This window comes from Solea solea, chromosome 6 (assembly GCF_958295425.1).
Source record: "Solea solea chromosome 6, fSolSol10.1, whole genome shotgun sequence".
NCBI classification, from domain to species: Eukaryota; Metazoa; Chordata; class Actinopteri; order Pleuronectiformes; family Soleidae; genus Solea; species Solea solea.
In genome coordinates this window covers 11,988,040-12,009,790 of record NC_081139.1, presented here as the reverse complement: position 1 = coordinate 12,009,790, position 21,751 = coordinate 11,988,040, and the positions used below count along the sequence as shown (strand labels likewise).

Here is a 21,751-nt window from a genome sequence, read left to right as displayed (position 1 = left end):
TAACTTTTGTTGCATGACTTTCAATGCAAATATTAAATGTGTGACAGCAAGGGGTCAGAACTGGGCACAGTTTAACACATTGAGAGGAAAAAGCCTTTATTTAAATTAAAACCAAAGCAATCATGTAGCAGTGAGCATGTTCTGCACTGCTACATAAAGCTACACACACATATCCTCACACACAAACACACACACACACACCAGTAGATACATGGAACAAACACCTTGCTTGTGTCCGACAGCTTAACATAACACTTACAGCAGTGATAAAACATCTCCTGCCCTTTTGATGGCCAGAGAAGACTTGAAAGCACTTCCTCGTCCAGCTTTCCACTCTGTATTGCTTATTGTTGCTGGAAATACAGACCACCAACTGCTTGTTTCTGGAGTATGACCATGTTTTTTTTGACAAATCAGCATGTCATGAACACACACGCCAAAAAAAACTTCTGTCACACAAAACACAGTCTTCTATTCGCCCCACACATACATCCACACAGATTTGGATACCCTTTGGAAACTTTCAGCATTTTGTTTGAATTTACTAAAATCTGCGTATGAACTTAATGCATAAAAAAACCAAGGTCAACTTATGCATGAGTTAGAAAAACAACAGATGGAATAAGATTGTGAATCTTAGGCGATGGCCACTCTGAGGCAAGAGAGAGGAGATGAGAGGGGCAGCTGCAGAGCACGGTGGGTAAAAACAACAGGACAGTTACTCAGCATTATTACACCTGTGTGCGTGTGTGTTTGAATGGGGCAATGCAGCAAAGGGGGAATTTTTCACAGCACAGTTATTGATTGTCCAGTGTTTAGTGAGCTCTCCTTCTGACGGGTAGCCTTATGTGTGCAGAGCTGTAGTGGGCAACAGTTTGGTAATGACAGACTCTGAAAGGCAGGTTGACACGACCTGAAAGGTCTGTCAATTAACGGGAGCCCTTCAGAGTGATGGCAACGTCATCAGAGCTCCATCGGCAGATTTCAGTGTCAGGTGACGTTTGGCAGTCTGATGTCGAGAAGGTTTTCGTTCAAAAGGGCTGACCCGACCAAAAGTTGGAGAAAGTGGGGCAGAAAGGAGCCAAAATACTGAAAACTAAAACACAACAATCACTTAAGGTTGATGTCACCTGTGTTGTATCCACATACATATATTTATATTGTCCAGTTTTCATTCAAATAGTGAAATAAAAATTTGCTGAAAATAAAATTAGTCTCTCGTCGAGTTAACATGTGTCCTTCACTTCCCTTGCCTCATATGTAAATGTTCTCATAATGTCTCCTCTGTGTTTAATTTAAATCTGTTTTTCTTTACAGCATGGTTAAACCAAACTCCATTACTGTCTCTTCTTCTCCTCCTCAGTACCACCACTGTGCAAGTACTCTCTGTATTGTCTGCTGGAGCTACAACCCTCCAACAGTCTTTGAACACCACTATCCCATCCAAAAAAGTGTAGTCTTCCCCCTTTTTCAGCATGACAATATCATTCTACAGTAATTCTCAGCAATTTCAATCAGCCTTCATGACTTCCCCTCCCCCCTCTGTAATACGTCTCCCTCTTTCCCTCCTAAGTCCCGACAATTGCTGGGTCGTGGGCAGCGTTCGGCAGCGAGGCATCCTGGCAGTGGTACAGGAAGCAGTTGCCCCAACAGCTGTAGCAGATGAGGAAGAGGGCAGCCAGGAAGACCAAGGCACAGATGGTGCATGGCTTCCTCTCCAGCAAGAAGCTGAGCAGGTAGAAGCCCATGAACATGGAGTGGTTGAACCACAGTGCTGGGTTGAGCGGTTTGGGGATGAGAAGCACAGGAAGAAGCCACTGTAGACAATACATTGTTTCTTCTGGTTGGAAGGATGTTGGCAGAGGCTCAGTGTTGGTCTGGTGCTGTTCAGCTAGTTGGAGGAAGGATGAGGACGTGGCAGACTCAGGGTATGGGTGGGGGTGACACTGGGGGAAAACAACAGTCCTTGCGGCAGATGGTAAGGTGAGTGAGAGCTGTCCTATCCGACAGAGCTGGGATGATGCAGGAAGTCAGATGTTGTTATCATCAGGTCATATCTGGAGACAGCAAAGGACAGAAGAATTAAGACACTGGGGCATTTTCAGTTTTAAATTCGCAAAGGTTATTTCAAAACAGACAATTAAATAGCTGTAAACCAATTGTTTGCTCTAGTGAAATCATTTGCTTTGTCAAACAATCCAGAACACCCAAAATATTACATTTACAATGACATAAGAAGCAAAGGGGATGATAATAACAAAGAAAGAAAATAGGAAAGAAATAACCCTGATTAAGCATATTTTCATAGATTCTTCAGTAACAATCCAACAAAGGTTCAAATCATTGCATTTGATTAGGGAAAAAAATCTGATGTAATCCATTAACTCTAATGAACCATTTTGCTTCACTAAGTGCAGGCTGTAAAAAGAAATGTGTACCACTGCAGTCATGTGACCAGAACTTGAGTAAATGATGCAAATGTCTGCCACGCTGCAGTGATCATGCCAGCTGCTGCTGTGTGAAGATATTTACTTCACCCCACTGAGTGGGAGTGAAGCATTGTTTTTAGTGGCTCTGTCTGTTTGTGTTTCCACGCTTCCACTTGCCAATAAGACCAACAGAGGCCGACAGAGGCTTGTTGTGTGAATGGGGTGAAGTCTGCCATCTCTGATTGCCTTGTTTAATCTGTATCTTAGGCCAGCTCATCGTTTATGGGACCAATTTGTTACATGATTTTAATATTATCTTTTTAAATAGCTGAGACGGTGAGAGGTTTACTACATTGCCACAACTATGTTATTTAGGGGTTTCTTTTAACTTGATCGGACTGATATTGGTAGAACTTAAGTTTGTGGTATCATATTAGACTTGAAAAAGTGGCATAATTATCACTAGTCCCTCATAGGCACCCTTATTTAATTCACACTGTTTACAGATGCCAGCAAGGTAAGAGAGGGCCATCATCTCAATCAGCTTGACAGATTTATTAATTACTTCCCTTTTGTGGAAGACTTGCACACCTCATTTCATGGCAACATATCCCTATAAATCACATACAGTGGTCTTGATTTAAGACACAACTAATAGTATCAATAGACTACCACATTACAGGACAGGGTCCACCTGACATGTTGGATAGTGCAACAGTTTTCGGACAAATTATGTGACACAATACCATGTTTATTACTAATCGGTGACCCACCCTAGATTTAAACTGGGTAACTTCCTTGTAAGGACCGGATTCTAGCAGCTAACGCTGACGTGCTACACAACGTGAATATATAACATGGGACACATACATTAGCACTGTTATCTGAACTGATTTATACCGGACTCTGACCACTGTCGCAATCGTAACTTTAAATCAGCTTCTTTCAAACAGGACAGTGAACGGGGAAGGCTAACGGACAAAACAGAGTTAACTGTCAGAAACAGCTGAGAGCCTTTCCCTGGCTGCCATTTACCCCCCTTTTACATTGTTCGTCATGTTACTTTAAATAACTGTTTACTGGCATTCAACAGCTAGCAGCTCAGAGCTATCAGGAGTTTCCGGCTGACTGACCCAACTAGTTAAACACGCAGTTTGGATCTTGTGTGCATACCTAAAGCTCGAGTGGCTCTTAAATAAGAATGGTAAAATACATATCCGAAGCCCATTGTCTTCACCTTTGAAGTGAAGCAAGTGCACTGCTACACATGCCAAATTGAGCCTCACAAATCATCGGCATACTACCACTAAAGGAATACAAGACTTTTGAGAAATTGAATAATCTCAAATTTAAGACAGTTTCAAATCACAGACGCGTCACAGTGGGCGGTAACGTGTAGCAGCCGTATAAGCTAGTCCTAAAAGCACAACATTTAGTGTCCCATGGTCCAGCTCTCGATTTGTAACTGAAAGTATTTATCAATTCACTACATGTGACGACCTGTTCCAAGAAAGGACATGATTAAAACAAATATGTGACGGATTATAATTATTGTTTCATTGATGAACTAAGGAACGACACGTACTTTGAGGCTAACTAGCTAGGTTAGCCTGAAACACAACAAAGGATTTCACGAGTATCCTAAAGCCGCCGGCGTATCATATAACTAGCAAGTCATTTTTGTTCATGGCTTTGGCATTCAGAGGTAATGTGAAAATTATTTTGTGGAAAGATGGAAACTAACCTGTCATCTTTGGGGCTCATTCTACCACAACAGACTGCGTACGTCGCTGATACCTGCCAACCAGCTAACAGGCATTAACAGTGGGTCGAAGGACCCCTGGTGAATAGACATTTGGTAGCCTGCGATCTGCCTGAATGTATTTATCTTTACTTGTGCATAGTTGTTATCCTTCTGTTCTGATTCTTTTGGTCTTTTGCTTGTCAGTGACCAGCTAAGATGCTGTGTCTATATACTATCACAATAAATAAATAAATAAATATTCATCGCATCAACAAATATGGGAAAACAATATGTGTTTGTCTAAGCTATATTTGGAACCTGAATTAATTTAAAATCACTTCAGCAGGGTTTATCCACCAACTAATCTGAAACTGGTTTAGATATGTATACACACTGAATCATGCAAACACAAGAAAACATATATAGTATATCATGGTGTTTATCTTGACCAAATTATCTAGATTGGGCTGCAAAGGACAGAAACGACAGTAAACCACATTTGGTCCAAACTTTATTTCTCACATTTAATTAATTACACTTAAAACCAAAGAGTGAGTTATATAATTAAAATGCATATAAATACACATATGAAAAGGATAAATAAAACATTAAGAGAAATAAAATACCCAGCCAAACCCCAGAAGTAAAGCTGACTTTGTGCTCTTTTCAGAGAACAAAGGTTACATTATTATTATATATGCTTTGTTAAAACTGAATGGAAAAAAGCTTCATGACTTGTTGTGCTGATGCTCGATGATGAGCTTAAAGCTTCATGCTTGTATAACCTGTCTTCAAGTGTAGGACAATGGGAATGTGTCCCGCATGTCTCTTATGTTCTCAGAGGCAGGTCATACACACTGTAAGCAGTCATGTATGGTATTCCGCCCTGAAAACTCACTCCACAAACCCTGCTTAGCTGACAATGCATATAAATCAGCGTAGTTTATTGTGAAGCCATATACAGTATTGTTACATCAAGAAAAGTCAGCGTAAAAGAGCAAAAACACAGTTAACATCTTAATGAAATGCAAATGAACAGTTTTATCAGGAACCGTGACTTAAGGCTGCTATGATTAAATCATTAAAGTCGGAAAATAAAACAAATAGGAAAAACAGTGATGGACTTTTGGCAAATGTCTGTTTCCATTCCAGTTGATTATTATAATAGTGACTTGGACATCACTGCGGAAATTAGACCATGACCCTTGAGATACTGACAAGACTGTAGTGGTGACGATTGTATATACTCACAGCTTTGGACATTAGTATAATATACTGTACATCAGTATAACGTTGTGTGGCTGATAAATTACAAATAAAGATTTGAGTTTGTCATGACTTAAGTTACTTGAACACTTTGTGGTGGCTGGGACCTGGATATCAGTTACATCAGAATCCCCACGGAAGGAACTAGAGTGATGAACTGTAGTGACTTGAATAAGACTGTGGCGACTTACAGTCATTATACTTGTACATGACTGGGCATTATCACAAATTTGGGCATGTCTTTAATGACTTTTTTTTTTTTTACGTAACCATATTAACTCGGATGTGATTTTTTTTTTGTCTTATTCATAACTGGACATGTTGAGACTCGTGCCAGATAGACTACAGTAAAACAGATGGAATGGTGATTCAGACATTTGACTAGTGATGTTTACATGAGCTTAGGGATTCAGATAAGTCCTTAGAGACTGGGTCCCGTCACTAAAGACACCGACTTTAATGTTGAATGCTTAAATGTTATGGGTCGACTTGAACACTGTGTTGACTTCAACACTTCATGCTTTTGACCTCTGAATGTTGCTCATGTATTGTTTTAGCCAGGAGCATCAAGCAGCCATTCCAAGACTATTAAAAAAGCATTTAGCTAACAGCACATATGTATATTAAAGACAACTTTTTGAAGATGTTACAGTGGACATCCTCAGCAGGTACAACCATTCCTATAAGCAAAATAGAGATATTTCAATCACTTTATGTAATACATTTAACATGATGCAGCATTTAGACAATGATCGTCACTATTTCCAAGAGAAATCGATTAAAGTGCCATAACCTTACTTTTCAAAGTTGCTACAGACAGTATTTCCTGTTCAGAGCTGAGAGGAGTCACTGCTGTCACCAAAGCTAGACGCTGGTTCAAAACCACTGATCATTCATTATCATATATTTAGGGTCATCATAGGTTTTGTATTGAAAATATTACTTTAACTACAGATGTCGGACAAAATGTGGAGTACTATATTCCTCTGAAATGTTATTCACTCTAGTTATATAGCAGAAGAAATATATATATATACAGTATATATATATATTAATTAAATGTATTAAAACTTTTACTCAAGTACAGTACTTGAGTAGATGGACTTTCCAATGCTATTCTGAACAAAGCGTCAGTGTATCAAAATATACAGACTCTTCTAGTATTCTTCTTCTTATCATTATTATTATTATTATCATCATCATCATCAATAATAATAATAACATTGTATGTGCATTCAACTCGCATAAATATTCCAGATTTGTCTCTGTTGATGATTTGGCATGTGACCCAAAAATAAAAACTTCTTTACATTCAAGCATTGAAGGTGGAAAAAAAGGTGCTTTTACACTGCGATTAGTCACTAGTTTTGTGTAAATTGTCTCATGCATTCACATTGCTATGAGCTAAAAGCATAAGGCACACTAAACAGAGGTGTTTCTATGTGATGTGACATTATCTAACCAGTGGTCGAGATCTGAAGTCCGCCTTTGATAACATTTTCAAGTGGTCGTCATCTTTCAGATTAGTGAGTTAATCATGTACATGATGGACACATCTGTGTCTCATCTCTGTGATGATATCAGTGACTCCTGAACAACACATCTATCACTGAGGCTGTAAAGTTTTCCATCGACTACTTCTTCTGTCGCTCCTTTCTTTCAAAGACATTCTGCTTTCTCTTGTCTTCATCGTCCTTTTCTTCATCTCTCTAGGCTCCACATCTATCAAAGATGCCCATCCTTCATAACCTGTCTCCTTTTACTCTTCGTCCATCAGAGGTGTGTGTCCTGCTCCTCTTCTTCCTCTTCGGTCGCTGCTTGATTGACAAACACCTGAAGAAGGAAACAACACGAGAGGCTTCATACTGCTGTCAAAAAGAAAAGAAAATGTTTTCTGACAATAAACATGACAGCAGACAACATTTCAAGCTTTTCCAAACCACTGCCATGTGAGCTTGACAGTTGTTCACTATCCATCTGTGCATCTAATCATTCATCCCATCACCTGCCAGCGACTGCTGTCCTCTCCGCTCCTGTCTCCTGCCCCAGTGAGCCCATTGGTACTTGGCTTCTTCTCCTGCATCTCAGGCTGACTGTCGTTGGTCACGTCCAGCATGGGGTTGTCATGGCAACCATTCTCCACAAAGTGAAGCTCCTCAGCACGGAACTGCAAGGTCAAGGAGCATTGGAGAGTTCAACGTCATCACTCTCACAGCATGATCATGTGCCTTTGACAACCCGGTGAGCAGAACTCCTGTGTTTCCTCTCGTTTAGCTCTGTGCTGTGTCTCCAACCCCAGAAGAAAAAGCTTTTTAGCAGTTAAATGCGTCTCTATTTTTAACAGCTGGGCTGTAACCATAACCGTGCCTACTTCTGAAGCTGAATTTGAAGGTCAATTGTGTCAGAGGAAAGTAACAAGCCTGTCTTATTTTGAAGGCTCTTTCAAATGTGTCCTTCCATTCCCAAGCAACACAGCACTCTTCCTGTTTCAGCTATACTTCAAATATATGTCTTGCTTCGCTAGAGCTGTGTGCTTCTTCTGCCTTGTGTACTCAGTCTTGACGCAAATAAAAAAAAATCCTCCATGGATTATTTTTGTAGCTTTTTCTCACCCTCGTTTTGATATTCTTGGAACTTTTGTGACATCTAGCCAATGACTATTTTCCTTTAATTTACAGTAAAGCATTTCAGCAACGATTACACGAAACCGTATAATTTCATAATCCAATACAGTCTTGATCACAGCCCCAGATGTGAGACAGAGAGAGAGAGAGAGAGAAAGAGAGCGCCCGCAGAGAAGACCTCATCACTGCTGCTGATGTTACTACTGTTAGAACTCCAGTTGCCAGGGCGACCAACACAATTTTAGGACAGTCCACTTGGATATGACGTGAGATTAAGTGTGAAGTGCCCAAGAACAACTCTTCTTTCCAGTGGAGGATGTCTTTAGTCAAACAACACTACATCATTATTTTCCTTTATTTAACCAGGTAAAAAACTCTGAGATTTAAAACCTCTTTTTCAAGAGTGACCTGGCCAAGACATCAAGAAGGCTGCTATTGATGACTGGGTCAATGTTGTTTCTAAATCAAATCTTCTAAATTCATCCATTTCAGTCCAACAGGACTTTAATCTGTATGTGTGTACAATTACTTAACACAGACATTTATGCAGACATGTCTACAGACCGTAGTCTTAGTTGCAGGCAGTCGTCTTTGCCAGCAGATGTATATGAATCCAGACGTGATGATGGCCATGCAGAAGGAGCCGATGATCACCAGAACCACAAACAGCTTCCCGTAGTCGCTGCGTGTTTGACTGGGCTGAGACTGACAGCGACTGGTCGAGCTGTAGTTCTGGATGCCCACCTAAAGAGGTAAACACACACGTGCCCAGCCCATGTCTCTTCAGTTAATTTACAACTGATGATGCATTTCATTTGAAATCTTCTGGTAGTAAGTCAAAGAGTTACGTCCTGTTATTTAGGGAATACATCAGTGGCACGAGATTAGGGCCCTGTGCACTGCAAGTTAGACAAACTGTTTGTGTACCTTATTCAGATTTTTCCTGATCTCCCCCAACATGTCAAGTACGTCGCTTGTAGCTATGACTCCTGGAAGACACAACACATGTGAAACAATTACAATACATGAAATAAATTTCAGTTTGTGAAGTACACTGAAAAGCAGTTTGGTATGCTCAGTAAAGCTGTAAATTTCATGCTTGTGTGTATAAATGTATATATATATATACCGCGTTCAGATGCCACGTTCATCAGCAGCTGGTGTTGCTGGTGTGTGGGCTTGCTGAGGTAAAGTACCCATGATCCCTCGGGGCTATTCATCCTCCGAGCAAACACTCTCTCCATGATCTTCAACAACCGTACGCCCTGGTTGGCACGAAACTCTTCCTGTCACACAAACAAACACAGCTGTAACAACCGCGTGCAATCAATGTGGAGCCATTGACGGGTATGTGTTGCTGCCATGGCAACAGACCCCACTCTGCACTGAAGATCCTTCCTCTGTCACTTAGACACAGATGAAGACATCTATGTCTAAATTCTGTCTGTAAGTCATTTAAAAGTCCTTCTGTTCTGCTCTGGCAGTGGTGGAGGCAACAACTGGCTGGTCTCTAAAGTGAAGGACTGAACACAAGGAAGATTGAATCAGGATAAATGAATGGAACAGAATTAGATTTAAAGCTGCTTTTAAAGTTGGGTGAATAGAAAGCACATATTCACCGACAAACAGCTTAACTTCCCGAGCAGAGAGAAAAAGATAAAAAAAAATATGTTATGAGATACTTCATAGGTTCTTCCAGGATTTACTGTCAGAGCTTGGATCCACATCAGTGATAGCTGTCAGAATACAGAATTCACCTATTTTACTTACTGTTATTTGTACTTCTAGCAACATTTACTCCACTACATTTCCCATAACTATCTTTGTTACCCATTACTAAACTAATAAAATCAGAAGAAGAAGAGTTGGTAAATGGTCTGTGTTTATATAAAGCTTTTCTCGTCTTGATGAGCTGCTTTACACTATAGTTTTGCCATTCATCCATTCACACATCTTTCATACGCAGTCACGCGCTGCAACATGGGGTTAAGCGTCTTGCTCAAGGACTCATATAGACTAGCAGAGCCAGGAAATTAACCCACAACCTTCCAGTTGAAAGATAATTTGCCCTACCATTGAGCTAACATTGCTCAATCCTCACTTTTTTAATACTTTAAAACGTATGTACATTTTATATCAGAAAATTACTTTTGATACGTACAGTAAATGTCATATCCTTTAAGACTTTTACTTAAAGTAATATTATAAAAAGTGACTTCAGCTTCTACAAAAGTCATTTTCTGGTAAGATACTTTTACGTGAGTATCCCTTTTAGGTACTTTATACAAGACTGGTTAAAGTCAGGTAACCTAAGATTCATTTGTTACAAAACTGATAACAAATAAAGAAAATAAGTATATCAGCACATCACATGGTTTATATCAAGTTCATTTCATTATAATTAATTTAAGTTACGTTGTTCGACACTTAAATCTGTTGGGTATAAGAGATTCTTAAGAAAATACTATGATTATCATCTACAAATTTTGGTCACCACCTCCTCCATTTTTTAGATGATTTCAACGTTTGTATTTTCAAATTTCTTCTCTCTTTTTTATAATATTACAAGAAAAAGGGAAATTATTTGGTTCAGCCTTTTTAATATGAATATGAATTCTTTGTACTTACACAGTTGAGGTTTTGCGTCATGTTGAGGATGACATATCCTCGTCCAACCAGCTCTTTCCAGTCGATACATACAACCTGAAAGAGGGAAGACAACTGTGAAAACAACTGTGATCCTTGAAACGGTTTATTTTCTAATTCCTCCTGCCTCTACTCCTACATGGACTGTAAATGTACCTGCTGTGCCTCCTTCGTCTCCTCTGTGTCCCTGACCTCTGACCTCTGGGACTGCACGGGGGTGGTCTTTTCCAGCCAATCCCAGGAGAGGTCGGTGAAGCTGATGGTCGGTGAGGGATCTGTGGTGAGCGGGATAATGTGTCTGGTTCTTGTTCCTTCGCTCTCTGTCGTTTTCCATTTCTCCTCCTCCTCCACGTCTGCACCAAAAAAGAAAAAACATAAACACAAATTCCTCATAAATTAGTTTGTGTTGAAAATGCAAATTTTAGAGTTTTTTGAGTTGAAGAAATCTTAAATATGTTCTTTATTGCTTTATAAATAATATTCAAAGCTAGTGCCAGGTACAGTATGTATATGATATGATATTTCACCGTCTCAACATTAGCTGGGGATAGGGCTGCAAGTACTTGTTTGGTTTGGAAATGATGATGTTCTCAAATGTTTTGTATTATCCACAAACTAAAATTATTCAGTTTTAATGATTTCTTTTTTTATATGAAGCAAAGAAAAACAATTGTTGATCATGGTGAGGCATATGCAACTGTTAATGGAAAAAAAAACACTGCAGATCAATCACTTGGTCAGGAAGTAAAGTAAAATAAATAAATGAATGAAGCTGCAGCTCTGCTGAGACATGGTGAAAAAATAATTCTGCTGCTTCTTTGAGTTACAAAATCACTCTGACTGCATCATTTTAGACTGCTGGCATACGTTCACGCTGCAGCCTGGTTCGTTCATTTGCCCAACCCTTAAACGCAGCCTGTATGAGACAAAGAAGAGCAAATGCGTCACATTTCTTAAGTAAGCGTGACGTTACCTCAGGCTAATTGCACTTCTCTAGATTTAAATCAAATAAATAAATCTGAAAGTCAAATTCCCTAAATTCATCTTGTTTGCATTCATTTGATTCCCAACCAAGATGTACTGGTAAGAGTTGTTTAATTTAATATAGCCTCAATAGTTTGCCAGGTTAAATTGATGTAATTGTCAAACAGTTTCGAATATCAGTGATCAAAACAAGTCGATTCATATTGTTATATTCCAGTGTGACAGTGTGTTTACCGCTTTTCATTTCATGCTCTTCCTGCTCTAGCGCGTCCTCTTCCTCAACGCTGGGCTGCAGAGGCTCTCTGCTCGGAGCCATGCCAACCTCTGGTACAGTGGGATTCTGTCTAAATACACCATCGTGTTCCTCTTCCCTCTCTGTCTCCTCCTCCTCTGTCTCCTCTGCAGAAAGCACAACATTAAACATTCTGGTGATTTATACAACTAACTAACAAACAAAGATTATTTTGTGTCCTTGTTGTTATTTTATGATCATATATAATACTATTTTTTTTATCATTTGTACAACTTGGTGTTTGGCGAATCTATAATTTCACACACCAAAGAAAGATGAAATTAGACTCAGTTTCCAGTAGTTGTGCTCAGGGAGGGTTTTATATTTATTATGCAACACAAACAAAAAGGCAATCCTCTCATTCATCTCCTACTAAACTGAAGAAATAACGGGATTCATTCACAAGAAACAAAATCAAACTCCTTGCATATATTCAATTCTGTAAATTTGCTGTACCTTTAGTAAAACTTCCCAACAGCCCAAAGTCTGTGCCTGTGTCAGTCTCAGGTGTGGCAGTTCCTACATCATCTCCTCCAGCCGCAGCAGCAGTGGGAGGAGAAGTGGAAGTTGCAGCAGATGTTGCACTTGATGTAGTGACGGAGGAGTGAGGTACTTCGTAGCCACTGGACTGAACGTCCTCCTCCCCCTCAACCTCCAACAGCTCTCTTTCTGAAGGGCCAATCTGTGTGACCGTCATCATCAAGTTATGAAAAAACACACAAGTTACAGTTTATTCATTTTCACAATTTTTTTAATGTGGCCATGTCCTTTTAGTCTGGTTTTTTTTGTTTTTGTTTCACTAGTCCTTGGTAACCACTTAGTTTGAATGTAATATTACTTGATTTAAGATAAAATGTCTCAGTGTAATTTTTGTGACAGATTTTGTGATTTTGATTTGATCTAGGAAATCATTTTTAAGTAACGTTTAACATTCACGGTGTTAATATATTTTGTATATAATATACAGTATATAATGATATTTTAAACAAAATGTATGAAATGCATTTATAAAAACCTATGGCTGTGTTAAATAAATCACAAATAACACTTTCAATCATAGACCTTTTTTTTTTTTACCTTAAACAGCCCTAAAATAATACCTTTGTCTTATTTCTTTGTGCTTGAGCCAGTTCTGATGCCATTCTGATGTCTGGAAGATTCTACATTCCGTATCTGAAGAAAGACTCATCATCCACCTGTTGCTGTCGAACCTCTATAACAATAAATACCATTCTCTGTGTCTCATTCTAGGTCCTACACGACATACATAAATCAACCCGTTATATAATAGTATATTATATTATAATTATGATAATAATAAGAATGATAATAATAGTGACTGAAACAACAGCACACACTAATCTTTAAGTGTTTGCATTCCTAATAAATTAGATTTTTATGTTGATTGCATTTGTTTGTTTTCTTTTTGGTCATTAGAAAGTGACTGGAGTTTAACATTATCTCCACAGTAAAAGTTGTTGCCACAATATATGTACAATTGAAGTTTGCAGTGACATTAATATGACTTTGTATGAATTTGTAATAGTGAGTACTATCAAAGTGATATATAGGTGTAGCGGCAGAAGTCATCACTGTAACATAATGAAGACAAGACCACTAACAATGCGTCATTTTGTCCATTAAGATCTCTGTTTGTTACATCATGCAGTGCTCTATGACTCGGCATACAAAACCAAGGCGAACCACCATTTTCTTTCCTCCGCAGACCTGGACTGTGTGGCTGTGATGTTAATGGTATGAGGAATTTAGCAAAAAGAACAGAGGTTTTGTACATTTCCCTTGCATTTGTCACTGAGAAAATCATGGGTTTATCACTACACTTCAGTCATTCCCAAACTCAAGAATGTCACGGCCCATTTTGCATATCCAGTCTACTATTTTGTAATATTATGCAATAATTTGCTAAGCAAAGTTTAAGTTCTTATGCCTTTCATGCAGCAACTAACAAAAACTTTAACCCCAACAAATACAATGCATACATTTGTTTATTCTTTCACTGTCCTCACCTCCAGGACTGGGGTTGCACGATGCTCCTGTTGCCCAGAGTCATGCAGCTCAGCTGGTGAGGAGAGGATGGGCTGCACGGAGCTAGAGGGATGGAGGGATGGACTGTAGCCTGTGAGACACAAAGACATGTGTCAGATACAGATGGGCCTTTGCCTGTGTGTGTATATGTATATATATATATATATATATATATATGTATATATATATATATATACATACATATATATCCAGAAAAATTGCAGGAGATGTACAACAGTATAGGGTTTATAATACTTGTATTTTTGTTTGTTTTAAATGTAAAATGTGAAATAATACATTTCATTCTAAGTGTACCATAAATGTCTGTTATAGCTTTCAATCTAACCAACAGATGGTGAGACTTAGAAAACAGGAATGGTAAATGTTTGCTCATCATATTAAGCATAAACTATTGGGAACCATAGGTAGTTTGTGCAAACTGTTCAAAACATTTTTTGGGGGAGCAACGGAAAGGCACACAAAGCAGTCATAAAAACAACAAAAGAAACCATGGAGCATAGAAAGGCAACATGTAGAGGAAATAGACATAACAACAGTGCAAAGTAGGATTTAAAAAGAAATTGGGTTTGGGTGTTTACCTTGGGCAAAATGAATCTTCACTCCCTTTTTCCTTAGTGCTTTATAACAGTTGGTACCCTGAATGTTGCATAACAGCATCCTTTAATGTATTCCTTACCTTTCCTTTATCTTAACCATAAGTCTTTTGAGTGCTGAGTAAAAGGTAACCTTTCATCGCCACTACAGATTAACGTTTGAGCAGCGATTATAATTTAGGAAAAATGATTGGTACTAACCAATCAGAGTATCCAGGTCTGGTGTTAGATGGTCGATCTCTGCAGCAGTACCACCGTCCACCTGTTCCTTCTCACCTCTGCCACGTCCCCCTCTCCACTCTCTGTCCTCTCCTGTGTCTCTCTCCCACTCATCCTCTCCTCCGCGTCTCTCTCTGTCCTCTGCTCCCTCCTCTCCTCTGTCTCTGTCCTCCATGTCTGTTCTGTAAAAGCCTGAAGCCTCCTGGGAGGTTTCGCCAGCTCCTGGCCCACCCAAGAGCTCTGTCTCTGGGTGGTTGACATCTGGTTGTCCCCGGTAATGCTCTGCATCCATGGTAGATGCCAAGTGGACCATATGCTGAAAGCGAGGCGTTTGGACAGACACATTAACCTGTATACCCACGATTTTCAAACCTGGGTGACCCTTTAAAAAAGGCAATTAATACCATTCCCATTGCAAATGATTATTTTGCTCTGTGGTGGTTTTTTTCACCCCTGCGTCACAGTGTGTCAATTGTGACCTGACAGATGTGCCACAAACAAAATGAGTGAGGGGAAGTAAAAAAAAAAATAATAATAATGTTACTGTGGTTACTTTTATGCACATTTTAGTTCGGTAGATGATCCAACTAAAGAAATCAATGACATTGAGCACTGTCCCAAGTTTTTAAAAGCAAGGATTGCTACAAACATTAATGTTAATGGCTATGCTAATGTCTGGAAAATGAATGGGTGTCATAGTATTGTGCATAAGAATGCTGCATCTCTGACAAAACTAGACAAAATAGTCATTTGACCCTGGAGTGAATGCCAATTAAACACATTGCCACGAATGAAAAACCTTGAAACGAGGATTAAACATTATCTAATCCAATGTTTCTCAATCCTGGTCCTGGGGACCCACTGCCCTGCAAGTTTTTGTTATTTCCCTGCTCGAACACACCTGATTCAAATTCAGCTCATCAACAAGCTCCTCAGAAGCCTAACGACCTATTTATTTGAATCAGGTGGTTGGAGCAGGGATACATCTAAGACGTGCAGGGCAATGGGTGCTGAGGACCAGGATTGAGAAACACTGATCAAATTGCTGCAAAACTGTATAAAAAAAATAAACTATTCATACACAGGGCAACTCTGTGCCCATTTTTGTCTACTACTGCATACAGTTCACCTTTTTAAAAGTATTTTTACTTGTTTTGCTCATGAACGTGGTTTATAACTGTAGTATAATGTATCATTTAAAAATTTTATCTCAAGAAATAGTAGAAAAATGACTCACAAATGCTTTGTGTTGCACTGCAGGGCATACAACACTGTATATGTATTAGACCCTCTGTCCTGTGTCATTAATAACACGTTTTCATATTTTTAACTACAAGCAGTGTTTGGGTTTTTTTGTACTCATCCTCCTCACCTCCATGTCATCTTCTTCATCCACAGCAGCAGGAGGCCTGGCTTCACTCTGACCAGTGGAGGCAGAGGATTGTGGGGTGATTTGAGAGGAGTTTGCTGCGTCCATCTGACCCAGGGAGCGGGATATTTCCTGAATCTTCGGCCAGCCCATGTCATGCACCAAATTAGGCTGGGCTCGCACTAACTCCTGGACCGAGTGGCGTTTGATTCTGACAAGTTCCTGAATGAAGCGAGGAAGGACTGGACTTTCATCCTGGCTCAGTGCGCCCCCTGGAGGACTGAGTGGTATGATGCGCTGTGATAAGCCCAGTCTGAAGGCATCACAGCCACTCAGAAGAGCTACAGGACAGACACATGAACATTTTTAAGATTATTTAACTGTGCACCACAATGACATAACATTTGTTTCACATGTCACAATGCTGCAGTGTTTTGAATGTGATATAAAAATAAAATTAAAATTAAATTTTGTCATTTGGAAACGTGAACTGAAAAAATAAAACATGGAATATACAGTAATTATATAAAATGTTTAGGTACACTGAAGGGTGAGAACTATAGTTAAAAAATGGAGATTAGTGATGAAATCTTATTTTTTTAAATAAATAAATGAACAAATATTGTAAGAAAAGCTTCAAGCAATTTTTTTCAATTTTTTTATTGAATTAATTGTGACACATTTTCTGCACCCGACAACATGTGTTTCAGAACCAAACTTGTTTGTGTGACACAATAAACCTCAAGTGACTCGTTAAACAAAGTCAGATAAGTAAGCAATAATAGCAGTGAGAGATCAGATAGACCAGAGAAAACAAATAGATCCAGTCACTTTAAATAACTCACTCATTGATTTAATGTGGGTTTCTGTTTTGCTACTGCCCCAATTTGAAGGGAGAAAAATCACTGTATCTGAGGGAACGAATGGAGATAAGAGAGCTCCGATGTCTGCAGGATACATTAAAATCATTTAATTGTCTATTTAATCTCTGACAGTGACGAGCTCTTATCTCCATCATTGCCCTGGAGAGTCACTGAAGTGCAAAGCTCTTATTTAAGTTTATTGCGTCATCCCATCTACTCAGCATTCATTCTCTAGTCATTTGGTTACTCATTCATGAGTTCAGTTGATCCATGGCTGTATTCACATTTGTTATCGCACACATCAACAACTTAACCTTCCCTTTCCCTTGCATAATTAGCGACTCATCGCCAACTTTGCTCATTTGGTTCGCCACAGTGCACTGAATCCTGGGATAAGTTGACCTGAGAAGGATCCATGCGTTGGATCTTTAGATCTTGGCCTTTGAATTGAGACACAGCCTCTGTCTTTTCAGCTCATTCAGTCATACAGCAGTCATTCAATGTTAAACCTGAGCTATTTTACTATAAATATGTATAAACTATGACTACCGTTAATGATTAAAACAGTACTAACCTCACTTTTTACACATACGTCTGTTTGTTGAAAATTAATCTAATGTTTGCATGCAGGAGATTTAATGTCATGGTTTGCCACAAGAGGAAGAGGAAGGTCAACAGGTCGTGGTCGGGTCAGACAAGTCTCAGCAGGACAGAAATGTCTGTGAGACGTCGTCCTGTGGTGCTCACTGTCTGAGACCACAGATGGCTGTCTGACCTCAGAGGCTGACTGAGCAGATTACAATATCATGGCCAACATGGTCTCAAACATGGCCCACACTCAGACAGACACACACAACAGTCTGCACATACACAGATCTACCGCCCTCTTCCTGCTCAATAAATAATTCATTCATTTTTACAAGTCAAAAAACTCCATCAGCGGCAATGAAGACACAAAATGTAAGTCTTTGCAGCTGATCACAGTGGAAATGTGTAAGACCTTGACATGACATCTGCTGAAAATGGCTTAGTCCACCTTCAAAAAGTGCTTAGTTGGAAACCCAGTGGCCTACAAAACGTCCTGCTCTTCGTGGATGACTGGTCTAGTGAGCAGAGAGAGAGAGAGAGAGGAGACGGCTGAGTCAAGGATGAACAGGAGATAAGGATGGGAGGATAAAAAGGAGGGCCAAAGGCACGGAAAGACAGAGATATAGGATCTACCTCTAAGTGATGTAGTTGTTTTCATTTTCTGTCTCCCTCCCAAAGTCCTGACTCAACACTGTGCCAATTAAGCTCCAAGTTAATAATTTCATTAACATGGAGATAGCGTGTGTGTGTGTTCTAGTATGTGGTATCTTTGTGAGTACCAAGCATGAGGACATTTTGGGAAAGTGAGGACATTTTGACTGGTCTTCACGTTCTGACACCTCTAAAAAAGGGTCTTTTCAGGATTAGAATTGGGTTTAGGTTAGGATTAGGGTAAGGGTTAGGGTTAGGCACTTAGTTGTGATTGTTATGGTTTGGGTAAAGGGCTAGGGAATGCACTCCTACCAAAAATGCTGCACAGACATGTGTGTGTGTGTGTGTTTTACAATTACATGGATGAAAAGAAGCTTTAGAAAAGGAATGCACCATCAATACAGTATATGGTTTAGTGATCTTTGATAATTCGGCTTAAAAGCAGTAAGAAAACAATGTCAGGCTTTTCAGTGTCCAAAATTAGCTCTTGTCTATTAAAGCAGTGTTAGGAAGGATCACTAGGAAAAAAATAGTTGATAGACAAGTTTGACCTGTAGGTTTTCTCTAAGGCAATCTCTCCGTCTCTGAAAAGTTGCACCCATATTGAGAAGTCAAGAGGTAGAAGGTAATAATAGAAGTATTGATCAATAACATTAAAGATGTGGTACCTATCATACATTTATATGTATCCTCCATATATAATGCACATATTTCTGATGTGGGAGTTTCTGTGCCACTTTTTAGATTACTGTAATTGTAATTTTGGAAAATCATGCAATCAAAATGAATGCAGCAGTAGTGAAATCCACATCCCACTCAGTGCACAGTGTGTGCGATTCACAGAACTCTGGCAGCGTCGGTCTGTGATTTATTTAATGACCTCTCTGCAGGGTGATTGATTTGATTCAAAATGTTTTTGGTGTTTTTTTTTTTCTATTCCACAAAACCCGACTGACCTCAGTTCGACAAGCTCGTCAAGTAAAATAAAGAAAAACTTGATTTTCCTTGCAGATCTTTAGTACACACAGTTTTTTGTCTTGTCACATGGTCCCAATGCTTATTTTGGTGAGTCTCACTTAAACTCATGTGTGGGCCACTTGAACCAGGGATGAAAAAGAATATAAACTCCACAGGAAAATGTCTATTGATGTGATAATTTAAGTGACAAGTAGGGTATTTTCCCCACAGACCAACACGTACACTGACGCCTTAGTTGCTCCCTGATGGCCATTCAAGAGGATACAGGTTTCAACCACTTCTTCATCCTAGAGACTACATCAATTTACATATACAGACTGCTGTACAAACACGATACTTTTGGCTTCTCAGGGTTGCCACAGCTCATCTCCTGCCTCCATCTTGTAGGTTGTCGTATAGTTGCCATTTAATGCAGGCATTTGTACAGTCTATAGAACAAATAGCTGCAATAAATGACAACCTAGTGTCGACCTCACGTCTATAGTTTTCTTATTTCTAGCATCACAATGAAACACCTATTCAGTGTTGCCAATTGTTTGACCTACAAGTTAAAATACTTGTAAGTCAAATTGTTTATTTTCCTTGGTCCATATTTGACACTAGACACAATCTGGGTTTTTCTTTGTTTGTGTTTGATTTTATTGTAAATATTTAGACCATGCATTTGTGCAGGTTGTTTCATCATGACAGAGTAGAAACCAAGCTTGAATGCATGTCTATATGACGACAGCATTTATTTTTTATTATTTATAATGAGTCTATAAGCTTTGTCTCATGGGGCTGTGGGAGCACACATGACAGAAAATGATCTAGTTGCAGGGTACCATAAACAAATGCAAATGTTTTCAGTTTCAGGTCAATGAAAATTGTGGTGCGTTTGCTCAAGCTTTAATTTTGGGTACGGTAGTACGGTATTGTGGGGGCGAGATTTAAGGCTTTCATGCTTTAAATCCCCTAAGAGCAGTTTAAAGCGGGTCAGGATCCTCCCCAAAATCTGCTTCATCTGTACTCATGTCACCTCCTCTTTTAAAAAAAAACTGGCCTCCAAGCTAGAGCGGCAGGAAAACACGAATATTCCTCCTCATTTCAATGGAAGGATCTATGGTGCAGCGAAACAAACAACAACATTCCAAAGACACAAGAACATCAGACGCAGGGAGATTTTGTGCATCTGCCGCATGAAATCTGTGACATTCATCAACATCAAATCATCACATTTATGGTGATGATTCATGGTGATCATGACAGTTTTGTATCATTTGTTGTTAAAAGGGCTGACAGGAAATCTGCTGGCATTAATAATCATAACATTCATTACTTTGCAGCAATTATTTTGATAACTTATCATACTTTGCCTTGTGGTTCCACATCCTCTGATCTGAGGGGGTTTACTTTATTGTTCATGGAATGCATCTTTATATATATTATATTTTATAACTGACTAATATTTTGCGTTGTTTTTTTGAAAATCAAGAAATACATATACTAAGTCATATCTGTGTCAGACAGTCTCTGCAGTAACACCAACCCCCCCCCCACACACACACACACTGTGCACCCACTTTGAAGATTTAAACGTAGAAGTGCATTAGTGTGTGTATGTGTGTGTGTGTGTGCGCGTGTGCATGTGTGCGCTGGTTACACCCTGGCTCGTAACATCACTATTAATACACACCATCATTCACACTGCAACACTGCAAAAATTAAGAAAAACAACAACACACAAACACACACAGTTGCATGAAGAGTAAAGTTGACAGTGATCTTATCTTCCTGTGTGATGTTATTAAAGTCTCCTCTGGTTTTCACTGATTCTGTCTCTAAAGAAACCACGATTGTCATTGTATTTCACTGTGTGAGACAAATATATGGGAATATTAAACAGACTCACCGATGAGTGTGATGAGAGGCAGGCCCGGCATGTCTGCTGCAGTGCTCCTCTCCTCCTCCTCCTCTTCCTCCCTGAATGAACCGACTCCGCAGAATTCAGCTGGAGTTCGCTGGACGTGGATGGAGGTCGTCAGGGAAACGCCGTGCGCATGGCCGCCTGCCGCGTCCCTCAGTGCGGGCTCACTCGCCGTCTGCCCTCGGTGTCATAAACCAGATGGACATACCCAGATGAAGGTCGGACCTGGATCTGATAGGGTCTGGTCTGATTCGGCTCTGATGCTGCAGCAACACCGACGCTGGGAATAAGCGCGTGACAGCTGCTTGTTGTTCGCCCGTCACACCGCAAGATGTCACCAAACTCCAGGCTCATCTCAATTAATGTAATACAACAACAAAGAGACTGAGGAAAAGAATTCATAACAAAAAAAAGAGGGGGTGGGCATCAAAGCTTTTTATAAAATTAAAACGATATTAAAACAATAATTATTCAGGAATAATCTCATATTCAACATACTTATTTACAGTGGCGTGCACAGACATTTGGAAGG

At 39.5% G+C, this 21,751-nt stretch overlaps 2 protein-coding genes across 2 annotated transcripts; both read right to left on the bottom strand.

The window, feature by feature from the left end:
* Window positions 1-79: 79 nt before the first annotated feature.
* blcap (bladder cancer associated protein) lies at window positions 80-4,266 on the bottom strand. The gene is made up of 2 exons (XM_058631943.1): window positions 4,174-4,266; window positions 80-2,057 (listed from the first exon to the last, which is right to left on the bottom strand). Exon 2 carries the CDS (start codon window positions 1,830-1,832, stop codon window positions 1,569-1,571), a length of 264 nt encoding a protein of 87 aa, XP_058487926.1. The 5' UTR covers window positions 1,833-2,057; window positions 4,174-4,266; the 3' UTR covers window positions 80-1,568.
* Window positions 4,267-5,100: 834 nt separating this feature from the next.
* podxl2 (podocalyxin-like 2) lies at window positions 5,101-21,583 on the bottom strand. The gene is made up of 13 exons (XM_058632691.1): window positions 21,205-21,583; window positions 16,237-16,574; window positions 14,847-15,180; window positions 14,013-14,122; window positions 12,442-12,667; window positions 11,928-12,092; window positions 10,866-11,062; window positions 10,692-10,766; window positions 9,193-9,349; window positions 8,991-9,052; window positions 8,628-8,807; window positions 7,445-7,606; window positions 5,101-7,272 (listed from the first exon to the last, which is right to left on the bottom strand). Exons 1-13 carry the CDS (start codon window positions 21,233-21,235, stop codon window positions 7,213-7,215), a joined length of 2,097 nt encoding a protein of 698 aa, XP_058488674.1. The 5' UTR covers window positions 21,236-21,583; the 3' UTR covers window positions 5,101-7,212.
* Between the last annotated feature and the right edge of the window lie 168 nt (window positions 21,584-21,751).